Source organism: Littorina saxatilis, linkage group LG4 (genome assembly GCF_037325665.1).
Source record: "Littorina saxatilis isolate snail1 linkage group LG4, US_GU_Lsax_2.0, whole genome shotgun sequence".
NCBI lineage: Eukaryota > Metazoa > Mollusca > Gastropoda > Littorinimorpha > Littorinidae > Littorina > Littorina saxatilis.
Window position 1 is genome coordinate 58,174,564 of NC_090248.1, and position 24,579 is coordinate 58,199,142.

The 24,579-nt window shown below is 44.8% G+C and overlaps 1 protein-coding gene across 2 annotated transcripts; it reads left to right on the forward strand.

Annotated features, from left to right (window-relative positions):
• Positions 1-869: 869 nt before the first annotated feature.
• LOC138965208 (uncharacterized) lies at positions 870-17,786 on the forward strand. Of its 2 annotated transcripts, none has more exons than XM_070337341.1 (4): positions 870-924; positions 6,891-7,225; positions 12,392-12,575; positions 15,723-17,786. In XM_070337341.1, the coding sequence occupies exons 2-4, from the start codon at positions 7,187-7,189 to the stop codon at positions 16,085-16,087; spliced, it is 588 nt and encodes a 195-aa protein (XP_070193442.1). In that variant the 5' UTR covers positions 870-924; positions 6,891-7,186; the 3' UTR covers positions 16,088-17,786. The 2 variants fall into 2 exon arrangements, with proteins under 2 accessions (XP_070193442.1, XP_070193443.1); XM_070337342.1 differs by lacking the exon at positions 870-924 and adding an exon at positions 3,237-3,545.
• The last annotated feature ends 6,793 nt before the right edge of the window (positions 17,787-24,579 follow it).

Below are 24,579 nucleotides of genomic sequence, written 5' to 3' on the forward strand. Positions count from 1 at the left end.
TTCAAAGGCTAGATTTCAACAGTAGACTGGATTTTATCAAGTGTGTGTGTGTGTGTGTGTGTCACGTGTGTGTGTGTGTGTGTGTGTGTGTGCTATTGTAGGTCTACATTGCCGTGAGCTCTAGTGAATAGGGGCGATTCATAAATGTTCATTAAATATTACTATTAAAAGTAATATTTAATGAACATTTATGTTATTAAATTGTCCATTAGTATTGCCCGTTTTCGGCGGTTTGCCTTAAACGTGTTTGTCGGTGGGTGGGTTTTTTCAGAAACATCTCGGCAGTACAGATTTTCATTGTGAGTAAGTATAAATTAGAACAGTTCCTCTACTGTTTACCTGTCTGCAGTCACACTTTCTTCCCCCGAGAGTGCTATAGCGTTTAATTAAATCGTTATATAAGTTCCTTGGTAAATTACCCGGCTCAAAGATGTATTTCATCATTGTTAACTTTACTTGAGGGTTTTTATGTTGTTTGTTGATGGTTTTGTTTTTTAACTTTAGATTGTTTATTTGTTTACCTATTATAATTCGTTGTAACAAAAAAATGTAATTGTCTGTTTTGTTTGTTTGTTTCTTTCTTTGTTTGTTTCTTGCTTTGTTTCTTTTTCTGTTTCTTTACTTGTCTGTGGGTTGTGGGACGGGGCGGCCGCGGCGTGGGAGCGGCATACTGGGAGAAGGAACAAGCGTCGGGACAAGCAAAAAGAGAATGAAACAATAAATTAAAAAAATTTAAAAGAAACAAGAAAAGAAATTTTTTTTTCTCGTTCAGATATCAAAATGGCGATCTTCGAAAAACGATGTTTCTTGCAAACCACAGAGGAATGTGCATGGGAGGTAACCAGAACAATCATACGTTGTCATTTTCAAAAAGAGTCGCCTCCCTCGGTAACTATGGCGGAGGTAAACTCGTGAAAGAGAAAGGTCGGTAAACAGTTCTTGTTTCTGTTTTCATTTATTTCTGTGTAACATTGATGGCAACTGATATGCTTCTTTGAACTGCTTGTGGCTTTCACATGCGCTCTGTGCCACAAGGTTTTACTGCAAGGGCTTTGTAGTTCACCGAATCAGTTGATTTCGAAGCGTGCCTTCACAATGAGAGGGCGAAAACAGAGACAAACTTCTGATCAATATCACTTCGTACATCGTCCCGACTGGCAACATTTTGTAACGGGAACTTTGAGCATTTGCCAATTTCTATTCTAATTGTATGGAGAGCAATGAGTGTAAATTCAGACAGAAAGTGGGGAGAGGTTCGCAAAGAAAAAGGAAACGCTGACGGTCAAAGTTATGTAAACGTTTGGGTGCAACAGGTTGGCAGTGGCACTTGTTATGACGACCTGTTACAACAATTGACCGAAGGTCTACCGGTGTTCCCACCTCAGGTGAGGGGGTATCAGCCTATATGTTCCGTCACGCGAGGTTGGGTGTGGGGGTGGCCTGGGCAGGCCGGGTAGCGGTATGGTAATGAGAGAAAACCTGCACGGTCACGGTGTGTGTGGGAAGGCAGACTGCACGATGGAATCAGTTGAGTGATGCAGACCTAAAGACTCCAAGGGGTGTGAGGGGGATGGGGGGAGGGGGGGGGGGGTAGGCACGGAAGGGGTAGGGGTGGAGACACCTGAGCTACACCTGTGTTGAGTTGTGAATTGGGGTTAGTGTGTCAGGTAGTGTGAAGGAATCAGTGATCTACTCAAGTAACACTTACACTTGAGGTTGTGACCTATGTAGTTGTACTGTGCCTGTTCTGGGGAATCGGGTTGCCACACTTGTATAAGTATGTGACTTGTTCTGCACACTGTCGTGAATCGTGTCACTTAAATTGCTGTGAGTATCTATAGATCTCTGTTCACTTGTCATTGTTGAAGTTGACATGACTCAAAGAATATAGATTTTTTTTCATGAATGTACACCACAAGGGATTGATTCTCTGAAGATAGCATAAACATGTTCCATCACTGGCTTGTACTTGTAGGTCTCTATAATTAATGTCCTGTTAGTGTTAATTATGAAAAGTCAGACCCAGTATACATGTGTCTTTCATGATCCGTTTGTTTGATATTAAGTCACCTGGACAGTTAAAGTAGTAGAAATGTTTTTGTAAAGAGAGAGAACATGACATAGGAGATTAAAGACATGTAACTTGTAAGGTTGCATTTCAATCAAGTGAGACAAACTACTTTAGGACTTTCAGGGGTGGGTGTACTGTGGAACACACACCACCACCCCCCCCCCACCCCACCCCTCTCCCCCCCTTTTAAGACCTCCAAAAAGCTGAGAAAATCAGGTATTAAACAGGGATGTCGTTAGGCGTCGGACATCGGACATAGACCGATTTAGAGGCTCAAATGTCCGATTCACATTGCCGCATGGCGGTCAGATGTCCTATCGTTTTGAACTGAGCGCTGGCATTGTCCGATAAGAACTCAAGTCCTTCGGACAGCGCGATATTCATTAATGTTCCTTTCAAGATACACATTTTCAACAAGCCACCACGCAATCTCGCGTACAGGGACACTGAAGTTGTGCAATGCGGATCTTGCGTTTGGGCGACACTGGGCCGTCTGCAGCACATTAAAGTTAGGAGTATGGGAGACAACTCCCACTGACTAAGTCTTGCCAAAGTTCAACAAAAGCTGAACACGTTTGGCGATTCAACGGCATCCTGTGCTACATTAGGGTCAAAAACAGGGGGGAACACGGCGAGCGTCATTCTTGAAAAGGAAACAATTCTGATGTCCTAGTGAAATTTCTGAAAGCGGTCAAATGTCCTATTGATGCTGAAGAGCTACTGACATTAAATGTCCTATAGGTATGAATATATATGAAGCAACATCCCTGCTTAAATAGGAAGGATAGAGTCCTTAATTGGGGTAAAGGCTGTGTATTGGACTGTCATTGTATGCCTGCATTATTAGTTGTCAGTAATTATTACATGTGCTGATTGTTCTCTTTGCCTGCGCGCGTATAGTATGTTGGTTATGTTTTGTCATAGTATGTTTGTTTATGTTTGGTCGTTATCTTGCCTGTGCGTGTATTGTATGTTTGGTCGCTTTCTTTGCCTGTGCATGTATAGTTTGTTGGTTATGTTTGGTCGGTTTCTTTGCCTGTGCGTGTATAGTATGCTTGGTCGATGTATGTATTGTAAAGCGCTAAGAGTAGACATTTTTCTAGAATAGCGCTATAAAAGTTTGCATTATTATTATTATTATTATTAAATTTAAAGAGGTTATGAAAAGTCAGAAAAAACACGGTCTTAATAGGCAGGGAGTCTTAAATTGGGGGGTATTAAACGGGACGTTCCACTGAATAACTATGAGATCATGATCAAACTGTCGTGACAGCATTGACACCAGTGTTGTTCTTGAGATACAGAATCTTTCTGTATAATATGATTTTAGTTTTGTTGCTGACTTTGAGTTTGAACTCATTCTGTTAAGACAGGTGTCTGCCCTTTGGTTTCCTCTCCAAACAGCTAGACAAGTAGGAAAGGGAATTGTCTCAAGTGCTGTTGTGAAAGATGAGTTTTGACCATTGGAACTATCGTGAGTAGAACCATGATATTGACTGAGGCTGTAGTTGAGTGCAAGAACAATTGACCAGGCTGTAAATGATGCAATAGCCGGATGAAGATCTGTGTTAATTCTCTCCGCTTGCAGCAAGGTGACAGGAACCAACGGAAGCCTAGCATATTGCAAGTCCATCATGGTTTAAAATTGAAAGGCTCTAATTTTGGCTGTGTTTGTAATACAGTTCATCATGTTGGCTGACCTGACAGTAAAGTACACTGTGTTGACAATCTGCCTTGAACTTTGCCCCTATAGCTTATCCTACTTCTCAGCTACAGGCGCTTGCAAACATTGCTCAGGTGTTGGTTAACAAACATCAAGTGTGCATGTTGGAGTCACGCGCAGCTATACAGGTATAATTCTTGGATGGAAGCTTGCTGCTAAAATGATTACTATGAAGGTTTTACATCAGCCATTAAAGACTTGTGAAGGTTGATGTCTTTCTTCTGTGGAATGGTTTTCAACCTCTTTTTCCCCCTTGCTTTCATGTATCAGTGGTGTGACACTGTGAGAGACGTTGTGTGGAGAGCAGAATGATGGAGGCATGCGTCAGGTGCCTTTGGTGTGGATGTGTGGTGGGGTTATCATTGGCTTGAGTACAGAACAAGGTACATGAAAGGTTATATTAGGTCAGGTATGAATGATGTTTGCCTATCAATATCATACATGTGCTGGACATTGGAGCTAGGTAGGAGTTATGTTTAGCCATGGTATTACCTAGTTTGATTCCCATCCTAGTTGTTTGTGAAACACTGATAGTTCAAAGTTCAAAGAACTCTACTGGGAATATATCCAGGTTTCCCAATTGCTTCGTTTCCGGCCGATTTATGTGGAGCACGTGATGCGCACAAAAAAATATTGGCGGTCTAGAAGTGTCGTCTGCGCAATGATCGCGACGGCTTTCTTGACCGCCAAGGACGAGCACGCACGTTGTGAGACGACATTCGTTACACCTCAATACATCCCAAGCTGCCAATGCTAGAGCCCACGCACAGCAGCTTATTTTTTCATACCAAGATCGGCGAACAGGTTTTCTATAAACCTACAATGTCGCGCAAGTACAAGTAAGTACAAGTACAAGTAAAGGTCACACATCACACCTGACTTTGCCCCCATGGATAGGTCACTCTGGTGACCTGTGATGTAACACAAGGCAGTTGATCAAGCGGCAATAATGAATGTCATCTTTCATGCAGTCAGCAGTGGAACGTGCATGTCACTTTATTGTCACAGTGTCGTGCCGCTGTTACCTGTAGTAGGCTGTGTAGAGTGACAGTGTCGTGCCGCTGTTACCTGTAGTATGCTGTAGAGTGACAGTGTGGTGCCGCTGTTACCTGTAGTATGCTGTGTAGAGTGACAGTGTCGTGCCGCTGTTACGTGTAGTAGGCTGTGTAGAGTGACAGTGTCGTGCCGCTGTTACCTGTAGTAGGCTGTGTAGAGTGACAGTGTCGTGCCGCTGTTACCTGTAGTATGCTGTGTAGAGTGACAGTGTCGTGCCGCTGTTACCAGTAGTATGCTGTGTAGAGTGACAGTGTCGTGCCGCTGTTACCTGTAGTAGGCTGTGTAGAGTGACAGTGTCGTGCCGCTGTTACCTGCAGTAGGCTGTGTAGAGTGACAGTGTCGTGCCGCTGTTACCTGTAGTAGGCTGTGTAGAGTGACAGTGTGGTGCCGCTGTTACCTGTAGTAGGCTGTGTAGAGTGACAGTGTCGTGCCGCTGTTACCTGTAGTAGGCTGTGTAGAGTGACAGTGTCGTGCTGCTGTTACCTGTAGTAGGCTGTGTAGAGTGACAGTGTGGTGCCGCTGTTACCTGTAGTAGGCTGTGTAGAGTGACAGTGTCGTGCCGCTGTTACCTGTAGTAGGCTGTGTAGAGTGACAGTGTCGTGCCGCTGTTACCTGTAGTAGGCTGTATAGAGTGACAGTGTGGTGCCGCTGTTACCTGTGGTAGGCTGTGTATAGTGACAGTTTCGTGCTGCTGTTACCTGTAGTATGCTGTGTAGAGTGACAGTGTCGTGCCGCTGTTACCAGTAGTATGCTGTGTAGAGTGACAGTGTCGTGCCGCTGTTACCTGTAGTAGCTGGCTGTGTAGAGTGACAGTGTCTTGCCGCTGTTACCTGTAGTAGGCTGTGTAGAGTGACAGTCTCGTGCCGCTGTTACCTGTAGTAGGCTGTGTAGAGTGACAGTGTGGTGCCGCTGTTACCTGTAGTACTGGCTGTGTAGAGTGACAGTGTCGTGCCGCTGTTACCTGTAGTAGGCTGTGTAGAGTGACAGTGTCGTGCCGCTGTTACCTGTAGTAGGCTGTGTAGAGTGACAGTGGAACTTTAACACTTACTCCCTTTTAAGACCTTGCTTCTTCAGATTTCATGTTATAACCTCTGCAAATGATAATTAACCTCTGCAAATGTTTCCCCATTTGAAGACTCCTTCCTTTTTAGGACCTGATTTTCTTGGAATGTCTGAGGTCTTAAGAGGGGGTTCCACTGTATGACCATTTGTGATTTGTGCAGAGAGCTAGCCTGTGGTATGTGAGCCACAGCATGTGTCCTGCTGCGTGTCCTGTGTGTGTGTGATTAGAAAGCAAAGTACAGTAATTGATACAGTGAGTGAAACAGACTGTCACAGCTTGTTATGACAGCTAGTGTAGAGTGTTGTTAGGTCACAGCTGTGTACTCTCACCTCTGTGGATTTGTGTGTGTGTTCAGTCAGTGGATGCTGGTTTAGTGAACGGAAAGGTGGGCCACACAGATACATTCTCTTGTATGTTTTGTATATATTATTTTTAACAGGTGTTATCTGCACACTTTTTGTTGTATGTCTTTCTTTCTTCATATTTATGGAGATTGATTTATTTTCATTTCAGATGAACAGGACAGGCACATAGATGGTTCCACTGTCATTTCAGAATATATGTCACAATTCTCCCTGTCAGCAGGAAAATGTGGTGTTCTGCTTGTATAAAAATTGAAATGATGGTTTAGCTAAGGAGCGCTCATATTCACATGGTACTTGTTGATGGATTGAGAGAAGGCCGTGGTGTGTTGAAAAATTGCACCATGACTGACAGTGCATTATTGTAGAGGGCTGTGATCGTTATTGCTTTATACCAGGCAGGCATCTATCGACAGCTTCCTTATGTCAATGACACAGCTGAGTGGATAATAATCTGTCCTGGTTTGTTGGATACAAATTCGTCATCTCTCTTCAAACAAATCAGTGATGAGAAATGACATGACTCAGCCTTACTGTGTGTTTGCATTCTTTGTGTCCCTCTTCAAACAGATCAGTGATAAAAATGAATTGAACAGACCGCCTCACTGTGTGCAGGCAACCCCAGTGTCAAGGAGAGACTTTCATCATCCAAAGCCCAGGAGAAAGGGACGTAACTGCTGCAGGAAACAGCTGTCTACCTGTCATACCTATAGGTACAGTCCCACCTGCCAGGTAGCCCAGGTGTGACACCCAGAGAGTGGAGCCAAGCCAGATAGCCCAGGTGTGAACAGAGAGAGGAGCCAAGCCAGGACCACATGGCAGCAACTATAGGGCTGTGTAGACTGGGACGTGAAAACAGAGACAGCGTGTGTGTGTGTGTGAGAGACTGAGCGATCGACACAACGTCAACCATGTTCCTGCCTGTCTTGCTGTTTCTGTGCGGAGAACAGGTAAAGGTCTCACTGTGTGCCCTCGCCTAGCTGATTTGATTTACCTTGGGTATAGTCAGGCTAGTACACTCTGCAGTGCAACCTCCCTTTTAGGACCTAAACAAAATCTGAGAAAACCATGTCTTAACAAGAGGCGAAGCCTTCAAGGCTCACGTAAGAAATCGACAAACAGTAACACAAACTTAAATCACTCCGTCACACATACACACACACAGTAAGCATAGGTGACACTGTACAAGAAAGCGAGACACTAGATCTAGATCTGTCTGTCTGCATGTAGCCTGTAACTTACAGGGACACGACTGCCAACTAGTCTCGGCCCGCTCAAAATAACAATGACCGAGACTTTCAGTAATTCCTTCGCGTGACGTCTAACCCTCTTACGTCATAATGTGACGTCTTCAAATGACGAAATGTTAAAGTTTCTACCACAGACATACACACGCACACACGCACACACACACACACGCACAGACAGACAAAGTTACGATCGCATAGGCTACACTTACGTGAGCCAAAAAGGAGAGAGTCTTAAATTAGGGGTACATTTGATAATACGTACAGTGGTACCTCCCTTTACGACCCCTCTCTTTTACGGGTCCCTCAATATTACGACCGACTTTTCTCTGACGGATTTTTTCTCCTTCTTTGTCTTAGTATTTCTCACCTCCATATTACGTCCCCCTCTCTAATACGACATACGACCGTCGACCATACGAGGACTTATAACGACTTTTCCCAAAATTATCACGGGATTGGTTTACTCTGACTTATACTCCAGTCGAGTGAGTAAGCGATACAGACACAAACACATGCTGAAATCCTGTCCGTGTACATCACTTCGGCACGCTAACGGCTGAAGCCATGGTTTTTTGTTTCTATTTCAGGTCATTACTTTATTAAGAACTATTTGAGGGTTACAAGGACATTTTAAGCTCACTCATATGTGCCACACATGTTTTTGTCACTTTGGAATGATTGAATTACTGTCTGCAAAGATGTTAGAATGAAAGCAGTTGAGCTTTTCAAGTGACAGGATAGTTTCAGGGGAAATGCGTGCATGCATGATGTCAACAAAAATTGTTCAAAGGCCATTCAAACTTGGTGATTGCAGGGTTCACAGAGCACTAAATACTCCCTTTTCTTCACCACTCCACCACTTGACCTGTTGATCTACTTAGCCCTAGACCTGGCAGTGCTATATTTTGCTATCTCGATCTGTACAGTGGAGTCCGGGTACAACGAATCGATCTCAAGGGAGATACATTTTAGTTCGTTATATCAGTAATTCGCTGTAGAGTTTTCAACCCTAAATGGCCTCAAGACAAGTTTTCCCACTCACCTTCAAATGATCGTCCCATCGATCTTTCCTTGGAGAGTACAATCTCTGCATGTTTTCAACAGCTTCATAATATAATCCATAGAGAGCTCTAGCAAACTAACAGCGGGAGGTGCAAGAAAAGCGTCAGTTTTCACGATAAAACTTTGACTCGCTCATTCATGGGACATAACTGCACTCCGGACTGTCCACAGTGTTGGGCAATTTAGAAGACTTCACTGCCTGAGGAGAGTATTGATTCAAATGAACGCGTGGTTCTATATCGCGTCACTCGGTCACGGATCGGAGAAAACAAAAAAACAGTTCCAGATTTCGAAACCATGTTCGTCAGCCATTGTTTTTAGTAAGACAGACCACATGTGCACGAGCTTCGCTGACGTACATCGCAAAATGTCATGACGTCACCACAACTTTCGGTTTTGGTTCGATCTGTGCACCTCCCGCAGTTAGTTTTTTCAGAGTTCGCTCATCACGCGATGTGCACTTGTGTTTGTGTATTTTTGTGTATTTTTGTCTTTGGAGACAATTATTGACATCAGTTCGTTGTAGCCTTGTGACTTTTAGAGACAAAACGGCTCTGGGGTGATGAAAACGTGTTTGTTATAAGAGGGGTTCGTTATGCAAATGAGTTCAAAAGGTTCGTTGTAGCCGGTAAGTAACAAGTAAGAAATAGAAGGCTGTCTGCCGGGAAATCAATGGCAGTTCGTTAAAAGCGGGATTTCGTTATACCCAGGTTCGTTATAGCTGGACTCCACTGTACTAGCTGATACATGTTGTTCACTGATGACAAGCTGCAGTTGCTTTGTCAGTTATCAGCAGCCTGTAAGTGGGATCAGTGAAAGGTGAGCTGTGCTATTAAAAGATTGACATGGTGATCATTTTATACACGTGCTCATTCTTTAATCAGCTGACCCTAACCTTAACCCAACACAATTGCATCAGAGTACATTCTTTGCCAACCCCATAGGTATGACAGACAAGCATTACAGTGAGTAGAAGATTGTGATGAAACTTGGATTTGACATTGAAAATGATGGAACAGATATTATATATAGAGGTTACAACACGAGTGGTTTTGTATATGGCTTGTATTTCAGTCAAGACCCAGCGGATGAATATCAAGGGACTCACGAGCCTCTGGCGAGTGAGTCCCTTTGATATTCCTGCTGGGTCTTGACTGAAATACAAGCCATTATTATTATTATTGTGATCATTTTTATGCGCCTAATCTAGATATAGCCCTAGGCGCTTACATATTAATTTCTGCCGTTTGAAATGGAATTTTTTACAGACAGACAGACAAACAGACATTTTTTACACACAATATATAACGCATTCACATCGGCCAGTAAAGCTCAGTAGCCTGTTAGGCGAGCATTCATCCTTCACGGCCTTTATTCCAAGTCAAACGGGTATTTGGTGGACATTTTTATCTATGCCTATACAATTTTGCCAGGAAAGACCCTTTTGTCAATCGTGGGATCTTTAACGTGCACACCCCAATGTAGTGTACACGAAGGGACCTCGGTTTTTCGTCTCATCCGAAAGACTAGCACTTGAACCACCACCTAGGTTAGGAAAGGGGGGAGAAAATTGCGGCCTGACCCAGGGTCGAACACGCAACCTCTCGCTTCCGAGCGCAAGCCATATAAAAAATCACGAGTGTTGTAACCTGTATATCCCATGAAGATCTAAAAGACAAAGTGTGACGGAAACATCAAGCTTTAGTTGTCTGTTCAGATGAGGCACCTCTGCACATACCTTATTCTGAAGGCACGTCTGTTGATCTATGTCAAGTCGGTGCATAATGGTGGCATGGTTGTCCCCGTCAGTTGAAAGCCTCTTACACGGATTTGACTGAATACGTAGTGGTTACACACGCATTTCCTGAGATCTTGGACACCTTCATTGTCTCTAGGGCCTACTGCACCGCAGAAGAGCTAGACATACTCGCAAAATGCATTAAACAGCTTGTCCAGAGAACAATCGTAGTCGATGATGTACCGATAAGGGCGTGTGTACCGGGCACGCTGTAACTTCACATGAGCATAGCCTGAACATAGCAGTGCTGGTCGGACGGACTGGGTTTTTAACGATTGCTAGTTTGACTTCTGTTTTAGTTGAGAGCACGAGCACACACACTCAAACACATACGGCTTGTCATGTTGATCACAAGAGAACTACGAATAAAAGGAAACATAACAGATTACGTCCCCATAATATGACGCGACGCGATGCACGACAAACGTCATGGAATCTATGACGCTGTGATGATAGTCTCGACAAGTCGAGACTAAAACTCAGCTGCACAGTGAACGACTCTCGCGCAAGTTCTCAAAAGCGTGGTAACCCTTTGCACATCCGGTCGACAGGTACATGTGCATTTTGGAATGTCAAGGACGACAGAAAGTAGAGCCAGCTATGATGTATTTTGTGCACCCTTATTTATCCACTATTTTATGTGTTATAAGAGTGCAATAGTAATAGTTACATCATAGATGTAACAAGAGAACAATGGAAATACAAGAAATATACCTAGAGTACATTTACAGAGACAAAGAAGGGAGGTCATGGGATGTTATTTATATTTCTGACCAAAATATGACATTTTACACATTTTGTCCAAGGCCGCGCCAACAGTCAAGGTGCAGAATGACTGTGGAGATCTGTGTAAAATGTCACATAAATACCAATTACTGTTATACATCAATCAGTTTCAGTTACAAATCCTTTTTACATTTAGTCAAGTTTTGACTAAATGTTTTAACATAGAGGGGGAATCGAGACGAGGGTCGTGGTGTATGTGTGTGTGTGTCACAGTGTGTGTCTGTCTGTCTGTGTGTGTGTGTAGAGCGATTCAGACTAAACTACTGGACCGATCTTTATGACATTTGACATGAGAGTTCCTGGGAATGATATCCCCGGACGTTTTTTTCTTTTTTTCGATAAATGTCTTTAATGACGTCTGACATATCCGGCTTTTTGTAAAAGTTGAGGCGGCACTGTCACACCCTCATTTTTCAATCAAATTGATTGAAATTTTGGCCAAGCAATCTTCGACGAAGGCCGGACTTCGGTATTGCATTTCAGTTTGGTGGCTTAAAAATTAATTAATGACTTTGGTCATTAAAAATCTGAAAATTGTAAAAAAAAAAAACATTTTTATAAAACGATCCAAATTTACGTTTATTCTTCGTCATTTTCTGATTCCAAAAACATATAAATATGTTATATTTGGATTAAAAACAAGCTCTGAAAATTAAAGATCTATATAAAAATTATGATTAAAATTAAATTTCCGAAATCGTTTTAAAAACTATTTCATCTTATTCCTTGTCGGTTCCTGATTCCAAAAACATATAGATATGATATGTTTGGATTAAAAACACGCTCAGAAAGTTAAAACGAAGAGAGGTACAGTAAAGCGTGCTATGAAGCACAGCGCAACCGCTACCGCACCAAACAGGCTCGTCACTTTCACTGCCTTTTGCACTAGCGGTGGACTACGTTCAGTTTCATTCTGTGAGTTCCACAGCTTGACTAAATGTAGTTTTCGCCTTACGCGACTTGTATTTTTTGCAATTGAACATACACAAACAGGCACTCTTTTGTAGTCTCGGCTATCTGCCTAAATGTGACTAAAAGTCGGATTCTGATGTCACAGGGCTCCAAGAAGAAAATTCCAATGTTCAATCAATCCAGTTTTTGGATTTTTTTGTTTCCTCTACATACATACTTTTCGCATTGTACAGAAGACAGCTACACTGACCAATAAGTGAGAATAAGAAACATTGAACAAACAATAAACTTGTGTGTGTGTGTTTCAGGATGGAGAGGAGGGGGACGGGTGTCAGCGGGCTGGGGGCGGGGCGAGTGGCGGGGGTGGGGCGAGCGAGAGCTTTGAGGACAAGATGCATGACATCATGGACATGGTGATGCACTCCAAGATGATGGATAATCTCAAGGCGCTGCCCAGCGAGGTCATGGAGGAGCTCAAAGCTCTGCCCGGTGGTAAGTCCCTGTGTGTGTTATATCACTGCCTGGCGGTGAGTTCCTTAGTCTGTCTGGCTTTCCTGTGTGTGTTATATCACTGTCTGGTGGTGAGTCCCTGTGTGTGTTATATCACTGTCTGGTGGTGAGTCCCTGTGTGTGTTATATCACTGTCTGGTGGTGAGTCCCTGTGTGTGTTATATAACTGTCTGGTGGTGAGTCCATGTGTGTGTTATATCACTGTCTGGTGGTGAGTCCCTGTGTGTGTTATATCACTGTCTGGTGGTGAGTCCCTGTGTGTCACTGGTGGTGAGTCCCTGTGTATGTTATATCACTGTCTGGTGGTGAGTCCCTGTGTGTGTTATATCACTGTCTGGTGGTGAGTCCCTGTGTGTGTTATATCGCTGCCTGGTGGTGAGTCCCTGTGTGTGTTATATCACTGTCTGGTGGTGAATCCCTGTGTGTGTTATATCACTGTCTGGTGGTGAGTCCCTGTGTGTGTTATATCACTGTCTGGTGGTGAGTCCCTGTGTGTGTTATATCACTGTCTGGTGGTGAGTCCCTGTGTGTGTTATATCACTGCCTGGTGGTGAGTCCCTGTGTGTGTTATATCACTGTCTGGTGTTGAGTCCCTGTGTGTGTTATATCACTGTCTGGTGGTGAGTCCCTGTGTGTGTTATATCATTGTCTGGTGGTGAGTCCCGTGTTTGTGTTATATTGCGCGCTGTCTGGTGGTGAGTCCCTGTGTGTGTTATATTGCTGTCTGGTGGTGAGTCCCTGTGTGTGTTATATCACTGTCTGGTGGTGAGTCCCTGTGTGTGTTATATCACTGTCTGATGGTGAGTCCCTGTGTGTGTTATATCACTGTCTGGTGGTGAGTCCCTGTGTGTGTTATATGACTGTCTGGTGGTGAGTCCCTGTGTGTGTTATATCGCTGTCTGGTGGTGAGTCCCTGTGTGTGTTATAACGCTGTCTGGTGGTGAGTCCCTGTGTGTGTTATATCGCTGTCTGGTGGTGAGCCCCTGTGTGTGTTATATCACTGTCTGGTGGTGAGTCCCTGTGTGTATTATATCGCTGTCTGGTGGTGAGTCCCTGTGTGTGTTATATCGCTGCCAGGTGGTGAGTCCCTGTGTGTGTTATATCGCTGTCTGGTGGTGAGTCCCTGTGTGTGTTATATCGCTGCCAGGTGGTGAGTCCCTGTGTGTGTTATATCGCTGTCTGGTGGTGAGTCCCTGTGTGTGTTATATCACTGTCTGGTGGTGAGTCCCTGTGTGTGTTATATCACTGTCTGGTGGTGAGTCCCTGTGTGTGTTATATCACTGTCTGGTAGTGAGTCCCTGTGCGTGTTATATCACTGTCTGGTGGTGAGTCCCTGTGTGTGTTATATCACTGTCTGGTGGTGAGTCCCTGTGTGTGTTATATCATTGTCTGGTGGTGAGTCCCTGTGTGTGTTATATCGCTGTTTGGTGGTGAGTCCCTGTGTGTGTTATATCACTGTCTGGTGGTGAGTCCCTGTGTGTGTTATATCGCTGTCTGGTGGTGAGTCCCTGTGTGTGTTATATCACTGTCTGGTGGTGAGTCCCTGTGTGTGTTATATCACTGTCTGGTGGTGAGTCCCTGTGTGTGTTATATCACTGTCTGGTGGTGAGTCCCTGTGTGTGTTATATCACTGCCTGGTGGTGAGTCCTTCACAGAAATCCTCAATAAACAAAAAAGAGCGCTTATGTACTCTCCAAGATACAAGATACAAGATACAAGAAGTTTTATTGTCCTCATCAATGCAAGGAAATTTGGCATGTGTGTGGCAAGACATGATACACTGATACATAGACATTTACAAAACACAACTGAAGTTCAATATTAGCACACCCTTATGCAACATACCCACTACTTCAGACACACAGGCTACATGTGCCCCTCGGACGTACGCAACCCACAATTCACCCAGTTATACAGCTCCACATGCACTTATACTCATTCATGCAGCACTCTAGCACCCGGCCATGTACAACTCATACACTGGAACCCTCATACTCATACGGCTACATATTGCATTATAACACCCGCACAAACATTAAAACCTCAAACATCGTACTAGATCTACAACTAACAAACATACCTCCACTATCATGCACCGAATACATCATCATACATTACATCATAACATATTGCATTATAACACACGCACAAACATTACAACATCAGACATCGTACTATATCTACAACTAACAAACAATCATACACTATCAAACACCAAGTACATCATCGTTCATAAAATTACATCGTACCCCCCCCCACCCCACCATACATTCACAATCGACACAGAATACATCATCATCCATATATACATTACATCATAACCCCCATACATTATCACAAATGACATTACATCATACCCCACCCTCCCTATACGTAGCACAGTTCACAGCACTCATTGTCCTTCCGCAGTCACAGTTCGCATCACCCATAGTCCTCGCAGCACAGTTCACATCACCCATAGTCCTCACAGTAACATTTCATAGCACTCAGTCTATTTAGTATACTACATGTATCACATTCACAGGGACTGGTTGTAGAGTCGTTCAGCCATCGGGAGGAACGAGTCCCTCATCCGGTTCGTCCTGTGTGTGTTATGATTGTTACCGTCCAGGCAGGTCATGGAGAAGCTGAAGGCGGGGTGCGGGTGGTGGTGAGTTCATCGCCTGTCTGCTTCTTGGCGTTGACACATTATTTATGCTTAGTCCATTAAATATGCAAAATGTTAATGAGGTAATAAAGTAATTTGGCATTTTACTGCCATTGTCTTCATCTGTGTATCATACTTGTTCTTGTCAAAATATCGGACTCTATCGCCACGCTGAAAACACGATAGCTGTTATTTGTGCTGTCCCTCTCCGTCCCCCTGAGAGAAAGTTGAAAAGCTAATGCTGGTACAGTGCAACTTCCTGTTTAAGACCTCTTAAAACCTGAGGAAATCAGGCCTTTAAAAAAGGTAGTCTTAAAGTGGAGGTAAATTTACAGAAATTATGAACAGAAAATCTTTAAAATCCAGGTCTTAAAAAGGGGGAAGTCTTAAATGGGCGAGTCTTGAAAGGGGGGTACGTTCCACTGTCGTTATTGATGCTGAAATATAAATGCTGACTGACGGTTGTCCCTGTCTGTCCCCAGAGCTGCGGGAGTCTCTGATCCTGCACGTGGAGCGGCGGAGCCTGGTGGTGGCGGGGGTGGTGGTGGCGGTGGTGGCGGCGCTGCTGTTGCTGGGGTGCGTGTGGATCAACTGGTGCCACGCGGACCACGGCCACTACCGCTACGTCCCCGTCTCACAGCTGGAGGAATTCATGAAGTACCAGAAGGTGGGGCTGCACGCCTCGCACAAGCACCCCCACGCCCCCCAACACCCCCACACCCCCCAGCCCCTTCATCAACACCGCCCCCGCCACAGAAACAAGCACAAGGAAGGGGAGGGGGCCGCTCACGGTGCCTCTGTCACTCACCGCAAATCTCACGCCCACATTGCCAACGGTGGACCCTGATGTAGACGATGGCGTGACTGTCAATCATTGTCAAGCTCGCTCTTATATGAAAATTAGCCAATGGTGGACGCTGAACGGACAGGCGTACAGGGGAGAGATGAACGCATTTGTATCAAACATTGTGAGTCGGTTGAGCGAGTGATGGATGCTGATTGGACAGACAGAAGGGGTGTGGCCGATGGGTGTGGCTAACGGTGTTTCTGACAATGCTGCTGCTGCGTTCGTGGGCTGAAACTCCCACGTACACTCGTGTTTTTTGCACGAGTGGAATTTTACGTGTATGACCTTTTTTTATCCCGCCATTTAGGCAGCCATACGCCGTTTTCGGAGGAAGCATGCTGGGTATTTTCGTGTTTCTATAACCCACCGAACTCTGACATGGATTACAGGATCTTTTTCGTGCGCACTTGGTCTTGTGCTTGCGTGTACACACGGGGGTGTTCGGACACCGAGGAGAGTCTGCACACAAAGTTGACTCTGAGAAATAAATCTCTCGCCGAACGTGGGGACGAACTCACGCTGACAGCGGCCAACTGGATACAAATCCAGCGCGCGACCGACTGAGCTACATCCCCGCCCTGTTTCTGTCAATTATTGTGAAACTCATCAGCCAGTGGTGGATGCTGATTGGACAGACATAAGGGATGTTATTAACGGTGTTTCTGTCAATCATTGTGAAACTGATCAGCCATTGGTGGATGCTGATTGGACAGACATAGGGGATGTTATTAACGGTGTTTCTGTCAATCATTGTGAAACTGATCAGCCAGTGGTAGATGCTGATTAGACAGACATAAAGGGGTGTGGTTTTAATGGTAATTCTGTCAATCATTGTTAAACTTACCAGCCAGTGGTGGATGCTGATTGTGCCAATATCTGAGTGGCCAGCTGTGATTGGCTGGGCGGATGATGGGCAGGCATGCATGTGTCAAGGAATGTTTTATGTGTGTCAAGGAATGTTTTGTTTGTGTCTGCGGTGAAAATGTTATGTGTTTGTGGTGAGCATTGCTCCTTTTATCTTAACGTTTCTGTTTGTTCACTTAAAACATTGCCAGTGTACTGTGATCTCTTGCGGAATCAAAACAGGATTGTCGTCCGAGAAAATCTCAATCGTCTATGTTAACAGGGATAACTTTTTCTAGAGCTCTTTGACAAGTCTGTGCTGCTTCTCTGAACCACAGTCCTACATGTGTCTGCCATATGAAAATCCTTCCAGTGTTTGTCGACACACGCCTGCTGCGGGGCTGATGTGTGTGGCGACCCGATCTCGGCACGCGGAGTAAACTCCCTCGTCTTCAGCTTTCTGGCGTCTCACTCTTTCCATCCTTCTTCATTCAACAATTTTTTTCAGAAACTATTTCAAATTGAGAGTGTCACACAGACCGATGTGCTGAGAGTGGAACACCTTCCTGTCACACGTGTTTGAGGTCAGACATGGCATGGCATGGCAAAAGTAGCCATGGCAGTTGAGAGGTTGCGTCCAGTTGTGAGTGTTGGTGGCAAAGTGAGTTTTGCTTTGTGTTTCCGCTTGGCGTGTCCCTGCCTGGGGGGCCAGGCTGGTGGCCATTTCTTGCCAACTGTGTTAACTCCAAACAACGTGAATCAGGGTTGTACAGACAGAACTGTCCCTATTTACATCTTCCTCTTGTGCTGTCCCTTTTCCTCACTGTGATTTGACCTGTGGTATGGTTTGTTGTGTTATCTGCCCCTGTGGTTGGTTGTGTTATCTGCCCCTGTGGTTGGTTGTGTTATCTGCCCCTGTGGTTTGTTGTGTTATCTGCCCCTGTGGTTTGTTGTGTTATCTGCTCCTGTGGTTTGTTGTGTTATCTGCCCCTGTGGTTTGTTGTGTTATCTGCTCCTGTGGTTTGTTGTGTTATCTGCTCCTGTGGTTTGTTGTGTTATCTGCCCCTGTGGTTGGTTGTGTTATCTGCTCCTGTGGTTGGTTGTGTTATCTGCCCCTGTGGTTTGTTGTGTTATCTGCCCCTGTGGTTTGTTGTGTTATCTGCCCCTGTGGTTTGTTGTGTTATCTGCCCCTGTGGTTGGTTGTGTTATCTGCCCCTGTGGTTTGTTGTGTTATCTGCCCCTGTGGTTGGTTGTGTTATCTGCCCCTGTGGTTGGTTGTGTTATCTGCCCCTGTGGTTTGTTGTGTTATCTGCCCCTGTGGTTTGTTGTGTTATCTGCCCCTGTGGTTGGTTGTGTTATCTGCTCCTGTGGTTTGTTGTGTTATCTGCCCCTGTGGGTTGTTGTGTTACCTGCCCCTGTGGTTGGTTGTGTTATCTGCCCCTGTGGTTGGTTGTGTTATCTGCCCCTGTGGTTTGTTGTGTTATCTGCCCCTGTGGTTTGTTGTGTTATCTGCCCCTGTGGTTGGTTGTGTTATCTGCTCCTGTGGTTTGTTGTGTTATCTGCCCCTGTGGTTTGTTGTGTTATCTGCCCCTGTGGTTTGTTGTGTTATCTGCTCCTGTGGTTTGTTGTGTTATCTGCTCCTGTGGTTTGTTGTGTTATCTGCTCCTGTGGTTTGTTGTGTTATCTGCTCCTGTGGTTTGTTGTGTTATCTGCCCCTGTGGTTGGTTGTGTTATCTGCCCCTGTGGTTTGTTGTGTTATCTGCCCCTGTGGTTGGTTGTGTTATCTGCCCCTGTGGTTTGTTGTGTTATCTGCCCCTGTGGTTTGTTGTGTTATCTGCCCCTGTGGTTTGTTGTGTTATCTGCCCCTGTGGTTTGTTGTGTTATCTGCCCCTGTGGTTTGTTGTGTTATCTGCCCCTGTGGTTTGTTGTGTTATCTGCCCCTGTGGTTTGTTGTGTTATCTGCCCCTGTGGTTTGTTGTGTTATCTGCCCCTGTGGTTGGTTGTGTTATCTGCCCCTGTGGTTTGTTGTGTTATCTGCCCCTGTGGTTTGTTGTGTTATCTGCCCCTGTGGTTTGTTGTGTTATCTGCCCCTGTGGTTTGTTGTGTTATCTGCCCCTGTGGTTTGTTGTGTTATCTGCCTCTGTGGGTTGTTGTGTTACCTGCCCCTGTGGTTTGTTGTGTTATCTGCCCCTGTGGTTTGTTGTGTTATCTGCCCCTGTGGTTTGTTGTGTTATCTGCCCCTGTGGTTTGTTGTGTTATCTGCCCCTGTGGTTGGTTGTGTTATCTGCTCCTGTGGTTTGTTGTGTTATCTGCCCCTGTGGTTTGTTGTGTTATCTGCCCCTGTGGTTGGTTGTGTTATCTGCCCCTGTGGTTTGTTGTGTTATCTGCCCCTGTGGTTTGTTGTGTTATCTGCCCCTGTGGTTTGTTGTGTTATCTGCCCCTGTGGTTTGTTGTGTTATCTGCCCCTGTGGTTTGTTGTGTTATCTGCCCCTGTGGGTTGTTGTGTTACCTGCCCCTGTGGTTTGTTGTGTTATCTGCCCCTGTGGTTTGTTGTGTTATCTGCCCCTGTGGTTTGTTGTGTTATCTGCCCCTGTGGTTTGTTGTGTTATCTGCCCCTGTGGTTTGTTGTGTTATCTGCCCCTGTGGTTTGTTGTGTTATCTGCCCCTGTGGTTTGTTGTGTTATCTGCCCCTGTGGTTTGTTGTGTTATCTGCCCCTGTGGTTTGTTGTGTTATCTGCCCCTGTGGTTGGTTGTGTTATCTGCCCCTGTGGTTTGTTGTGTTATCTGCCCCTGTGGTTGGTTGTGTTATCTGCCCCTGTGGTTGGTTGTGTTATCTGCCCCTGTGGTTTGTTGTGTTATCTGCCCCTGTGGTTTGTTGTGTTATCTGCCCCTGTGGTTGGTTGTGTTATCTGCTCCTGTGGTTTGTTGTGTTATCTGCCCCTGTGGGTTGTTGTGTTACCTGCCCCTGTGGTTGGTTGTGTTATCTGCCCCTGTGGTTGGTTGTGTTATCTGCCCCTGTGGTTTGTTGTGTTATCTGCCCCTGTGGTTTGTTGTGTTATCTGCCCCTGTGGTTGGTTGTGTTATCTGCTCCTGTGGTTTGTTGTGTTATCTGCCCCTGTGGTTTGTTGTGTTATCTGCCCCTGTGGTTTGTTGTGTTATCTGCTCCTGTGGTTTGTTGTGTTATCTGCCCCTGTGGTTTGTTGTGTTATCTGCTCCTGTGGTTTGTTGTGTTATCTGCTCCTGTGGTTTGTTGTGTTATCTGCCCCTGTGGTTTGTTGTGTTATCTGCCCCTGTGGTTTGTTGTGTTATCTGCCCCTGTGGTTGGTTGTGTTATCTGCCCCTGTGGTTGGTTGTGTTATCTGCCCCTGTGGTTTGTTGTGTTATCTGCCCCTGTGGTTTGTTGTGTTATCTGCCCCTGTGGTTTGTTGTGTTATCTGCTCCTGTGGTTTGTTGTGTTATCTGCCCCTGTGGTTTGTTGTGTTATCTGCCCCTGTGGGTTGTTGTGTTACCTGCCCCTGTGGTTTGTTGTGTTATCTGCCCCTGTGGTTTGTTGTGTTATCTGCCCCTGTGGTTGGTTGTGTTATCTGCCCCTGTGGTTTGTTGTGTTATCTGCCCCTGTGGTTTGTTGTGTTATCTGCCCCTGTGGTTTGTTGTGTTATCTGCCCCTGTGGTTTGTTGTGTTATCTGCCCCTGTGGTTTGTTGTGTTATCTGCCCCTGTGGGTTGTTGTGTTACCTGCCCCTGTGGTTTGTTGTGTTATCTGCCCCTGTGGTTTGTTGTGTTATCTGCCCCTGTGGTTTGTTGTGTTATCTGCCCCTGTGGTTTGTTGTGTTATCTGCCCCTGTGGTTGGTTGTGTTATCTGCTCCTGTGGTTTGTTGTGTTATCTGCCCCTGTGGTTTGTTGTGTTATCTGCCCCTGTGGTTGGTTGTGTTATCTGCCCCTGTGGTTTGTTGTGTTATCTGCCCCTGTGGTTTGTTGTGTTATCTGCCCCTGTGGTTTGTTGTGTTATCTGCCCCTGTGGTTTGTTGTGTTATCTGCCCCTGTGGTTTGTTGTGTTATCTGCCCCTGTGGGTTGTTGTGTTACCTGCCCCTGTGGTTTGTTGTGTTATCTGCCCCTGTGGTTTGTTGTGTTATCTGCCCCTGTGGTTTGTTGTGTTATCTGCCCCTGTGGTTTGTTGTGTTATCTGCCCCTGTGGTTTGTTGTGTTATCTGCCCCTGTGGTTTGTTGTGTTATCTGCCCCTGTGGTTTGTTGTGTTATCTGCCCCTGTGGTTTGTTGTGTTATCTGCCCCTGTGGTTTGTTGTGTTATCTGCTCCTGTGGTTTGTTGTGTTATCTGCTCCTGTGGTTTGTTGTGTTATCTGCCCCTGTGGTTGGTTGTGTTATCTGCTCCTGTGGTTTGTTGTGTTATCTGCTCCTGTGGTTTGTTGTGTTATCTGCCCCTGTGGTTGGTTGTGTTATCTGCTCCTGTGGTTTGTTGTGTTATCTGCTCCTGTGGTTTGTTGTGTTATCTGCCCCTGTGGTTGGTTGTGTTATCTGCCCCTGTGGTTGGTTGTGTTATCTGCTCCTGTGGTTTGTTGTGTTATCTGCTCCTGTGGTTTGTTGTGTTATCTGCCCCTGTGGTTGGTTGTGTTATCTGCTCCTGTGGTTTGTTGTGTTATCTGCCCCTGTGGTTGGTTGTGTTATCTGCTCCTGTGGTTTGTTGTGTTATCTGCTCCTGTGGTTTGTTGTGTTATCTGCTCCTGTGGTTTGTTGTGTTACCTGCTCCTGTGGTTGGTTGTGTTACCTGCTCCTGTGGGTTGTTGTGTTACCTGCTCCTGTGGTTTGTTGTGTTATCTACTCCTGTGGTTTGTTGTGTTATCTGCCCCTGTGGTTTGTTGTGTTATCTGCCCCTCCTGTGGTTTGTTGTGTTATCTGCCCCTGTGGTTTGTTGTGTTATCTACTCCTGTGGTTTGTTGTGTTATCTGCCCCTGTGGTTTGTTATGTTATCTGCCCCTGTGGTTTGTTATGTTATCTGCTCCTGTGGTTTGTTGTGTTATCTGCTCCTGTGGTTTGTTGTGTTATCTGCTCCTGTGGTTTGTTGTGTTATCTGCCCCTGTGGGTTGTTGTGTTACCTGCTCCTGTGGTTTGTTGTGTAATCTACTCCTGTGGTTTGTTGTGTTATCTGCCCCTGTGGTTTGTTATGTTATCTGCCCCTCCTGTGGTTTGTTGTGTTATCTGCCCCTGTGGTTTGTTGTGTTATCTGTCCTGTACTTTGTTGTGTTATCTGTTGTGTTGGTGTTGTCTTAGATCCTGCCATTGGAGTATTCACCTGTCCGTTTGTCTGACGCCTCTAGTCACTCACCTAACTTTCCATGGCAACGAAGCACTTGAAGATTTCTTGCTTTCTTCAAATGGCTTGAGTTTGATATTGAGAGGAATGTGATATACATGCAACCATTCCAATTTGAGAGATAAGACGTAAACCTGTATATATTCTCAGCCAGTTGAAACAAAAGATTGTAGAAAACATGTTCATGAGCGTCAGCTGGTCTGTTTGAGGAATGCAATGCATTATGTGTTTATACTTTGACCCCATCCATGTAAGTCACGTTACTTCTTGGCTGTTTGCTAACTGCATGGCCCTTGAATGATTTGAGTGGTGTGTTTGTATTCACTGTTTGCTAACTGCATGGCCCTTGAATGATTTGAGTGGTGTGTTTGTATTCACTGTTTGCTAACTACATGGCCCTTGAATGATTTGAGTGGTGTGTTTGTATTCACTGTTTGCTAACTGGCCCTTGAATGATTTGAGTGGTGTGTTTGTATTCACTGTTTGCTAACTACATGGCCCTTGAATGATTTGAGTGGTGTGTTTGTATTCACTGTTTGCTAACTGGCCCTTGAATGATTTGAGTGGTGTGTTTGTATTCACTGTTTGCTAACTGGCCCTTGAATGATTTGAGTGGTGTGTTTGTATTCACTGTTTGCTAACTACATGGCCCTTGAATGATTTTGAGTGGTGTGTTTGTATTCACTGTTTGCTAACTGGACCTTGAATGATTTGAGTGGTGTGTTTGTATTCACTGTTTGCTAACTGGCCCTTGAATGATTTTGAGTGGTGTGTTTGTATTCACTGTTTGCTAACTGGCCCTTGAATGATTTGAGTGGTGTGTTTGTATTCACTGTTTGCTAACTGCATGGCCCTTGAATGATTTGAGTGGTGTGTTTGTATTCACTGTTTGCTAACTGCATGGCCCTTGAATGATTTGAGTGGTGTGTCTGTATTCACTGTTTGCTAACTGCATGGCCCTTGAATGATTTGAGTGGTGTGTTTGTATTCACTGTTTGCTAACTGGCCCTTGAATGATTTGAGTGGTGTGTTTGTATTCACTGTTTGCTAACTGCATGGCCCTTGAATGATTTGAGTGGTGTGTTTGTATTCACTGTTTGCTAACTGGCCCTTGAATGATTTGAGTGGTGTGTTTGTATTCACTGTTTGCTAACTGGCCCTTGAATGATTTGAGTGGTGTGTTTGTATTCACTGTTTGCTAACTGGCCCTTGAATGATTTGAGTGGTGTGTTTGTATTCACTGTTTGCTAACTGGCCCTTGAATGATTTGAGTGGTGTGTTTGTATTCACTGTTTGCTAACTGGCCCTTGAATGATTTTGAGTGGTGTGTTTGTATTCACTGTTTGCTAACTGGCCCTTGAATGATTTGAGTGGTGTGTTTGTATTCACTGTTTGCTAACTGCATGGCCCTTGAATGATTTGAGTGGTGTGTTTGTATTCACTGTTTGCTAACTACATGGCCCTTGAATGATTTGAGTGGTGTGTTTGTATTCACTGTTTGCTAACTGCATGGCCCTTGAATGATTTGAGTGGTGTGTTTGTATTCACTGTTTGCTAACTGCATGGCCCTTGAATGATTTGAGTGGTGTGTTTGTATTCACTGTTTGCTAACTACATGGTCCTTGAATGATTTGAGTGGTGTGTCTGTATTCACTGTTTGCTAACTGGCCCTTGAATGATTTGAGTGGTGTGTTTGTATTCACTGTTTGCTAACTGCATGGTCCTTGAATGATTTGAGTGGTGTGTTTGTATTCACTGTTTGCTAACTGGCCCTTGAATGATTTGAGTGGTGTGTTTGTATTCACTGTTTGCTAACTGCATGGTCCTTGAATGATTTGAGTGGTGTGTCTGTATTCACTGTTTGCTAACTGGCCCTTGAATGATTTGAGTGGTGTGTTTGTATTCACTGTTTGCTAACTGCATGGTCCTTGAATGATTTTGAGTGGTGTGTCTGTATTCACTGTTTGCTAACTGGCCCTTGAATGATTTGAGTGGTGTGTTTGTATTCACTGTTTGCTAACTGCATGGCCCTTGAATGATTTGAGTGGTGTGTTTGTATTCACTGTTTGCTAACTGGCCCTTGAATGAGTTGAGTGGTGTGTTTGTATTCACTGTTTGCTAACTGGCCCTTGAATGATTTGAGTGGTGTGTTTGTATTCACTGTTTGCTAACTGGCCCTTGAATGATTTGAGTGGTGTGTTTGTATTCACTGTTTGCTAACTGGCCCTTGAATGATTTGAGTGGTGTGTTTGTATTCACTGTTTGCTAACTGGCCCTTGAATGATTTGAGTGGTGTGTCTGTATTCACTGTTTGCTAAC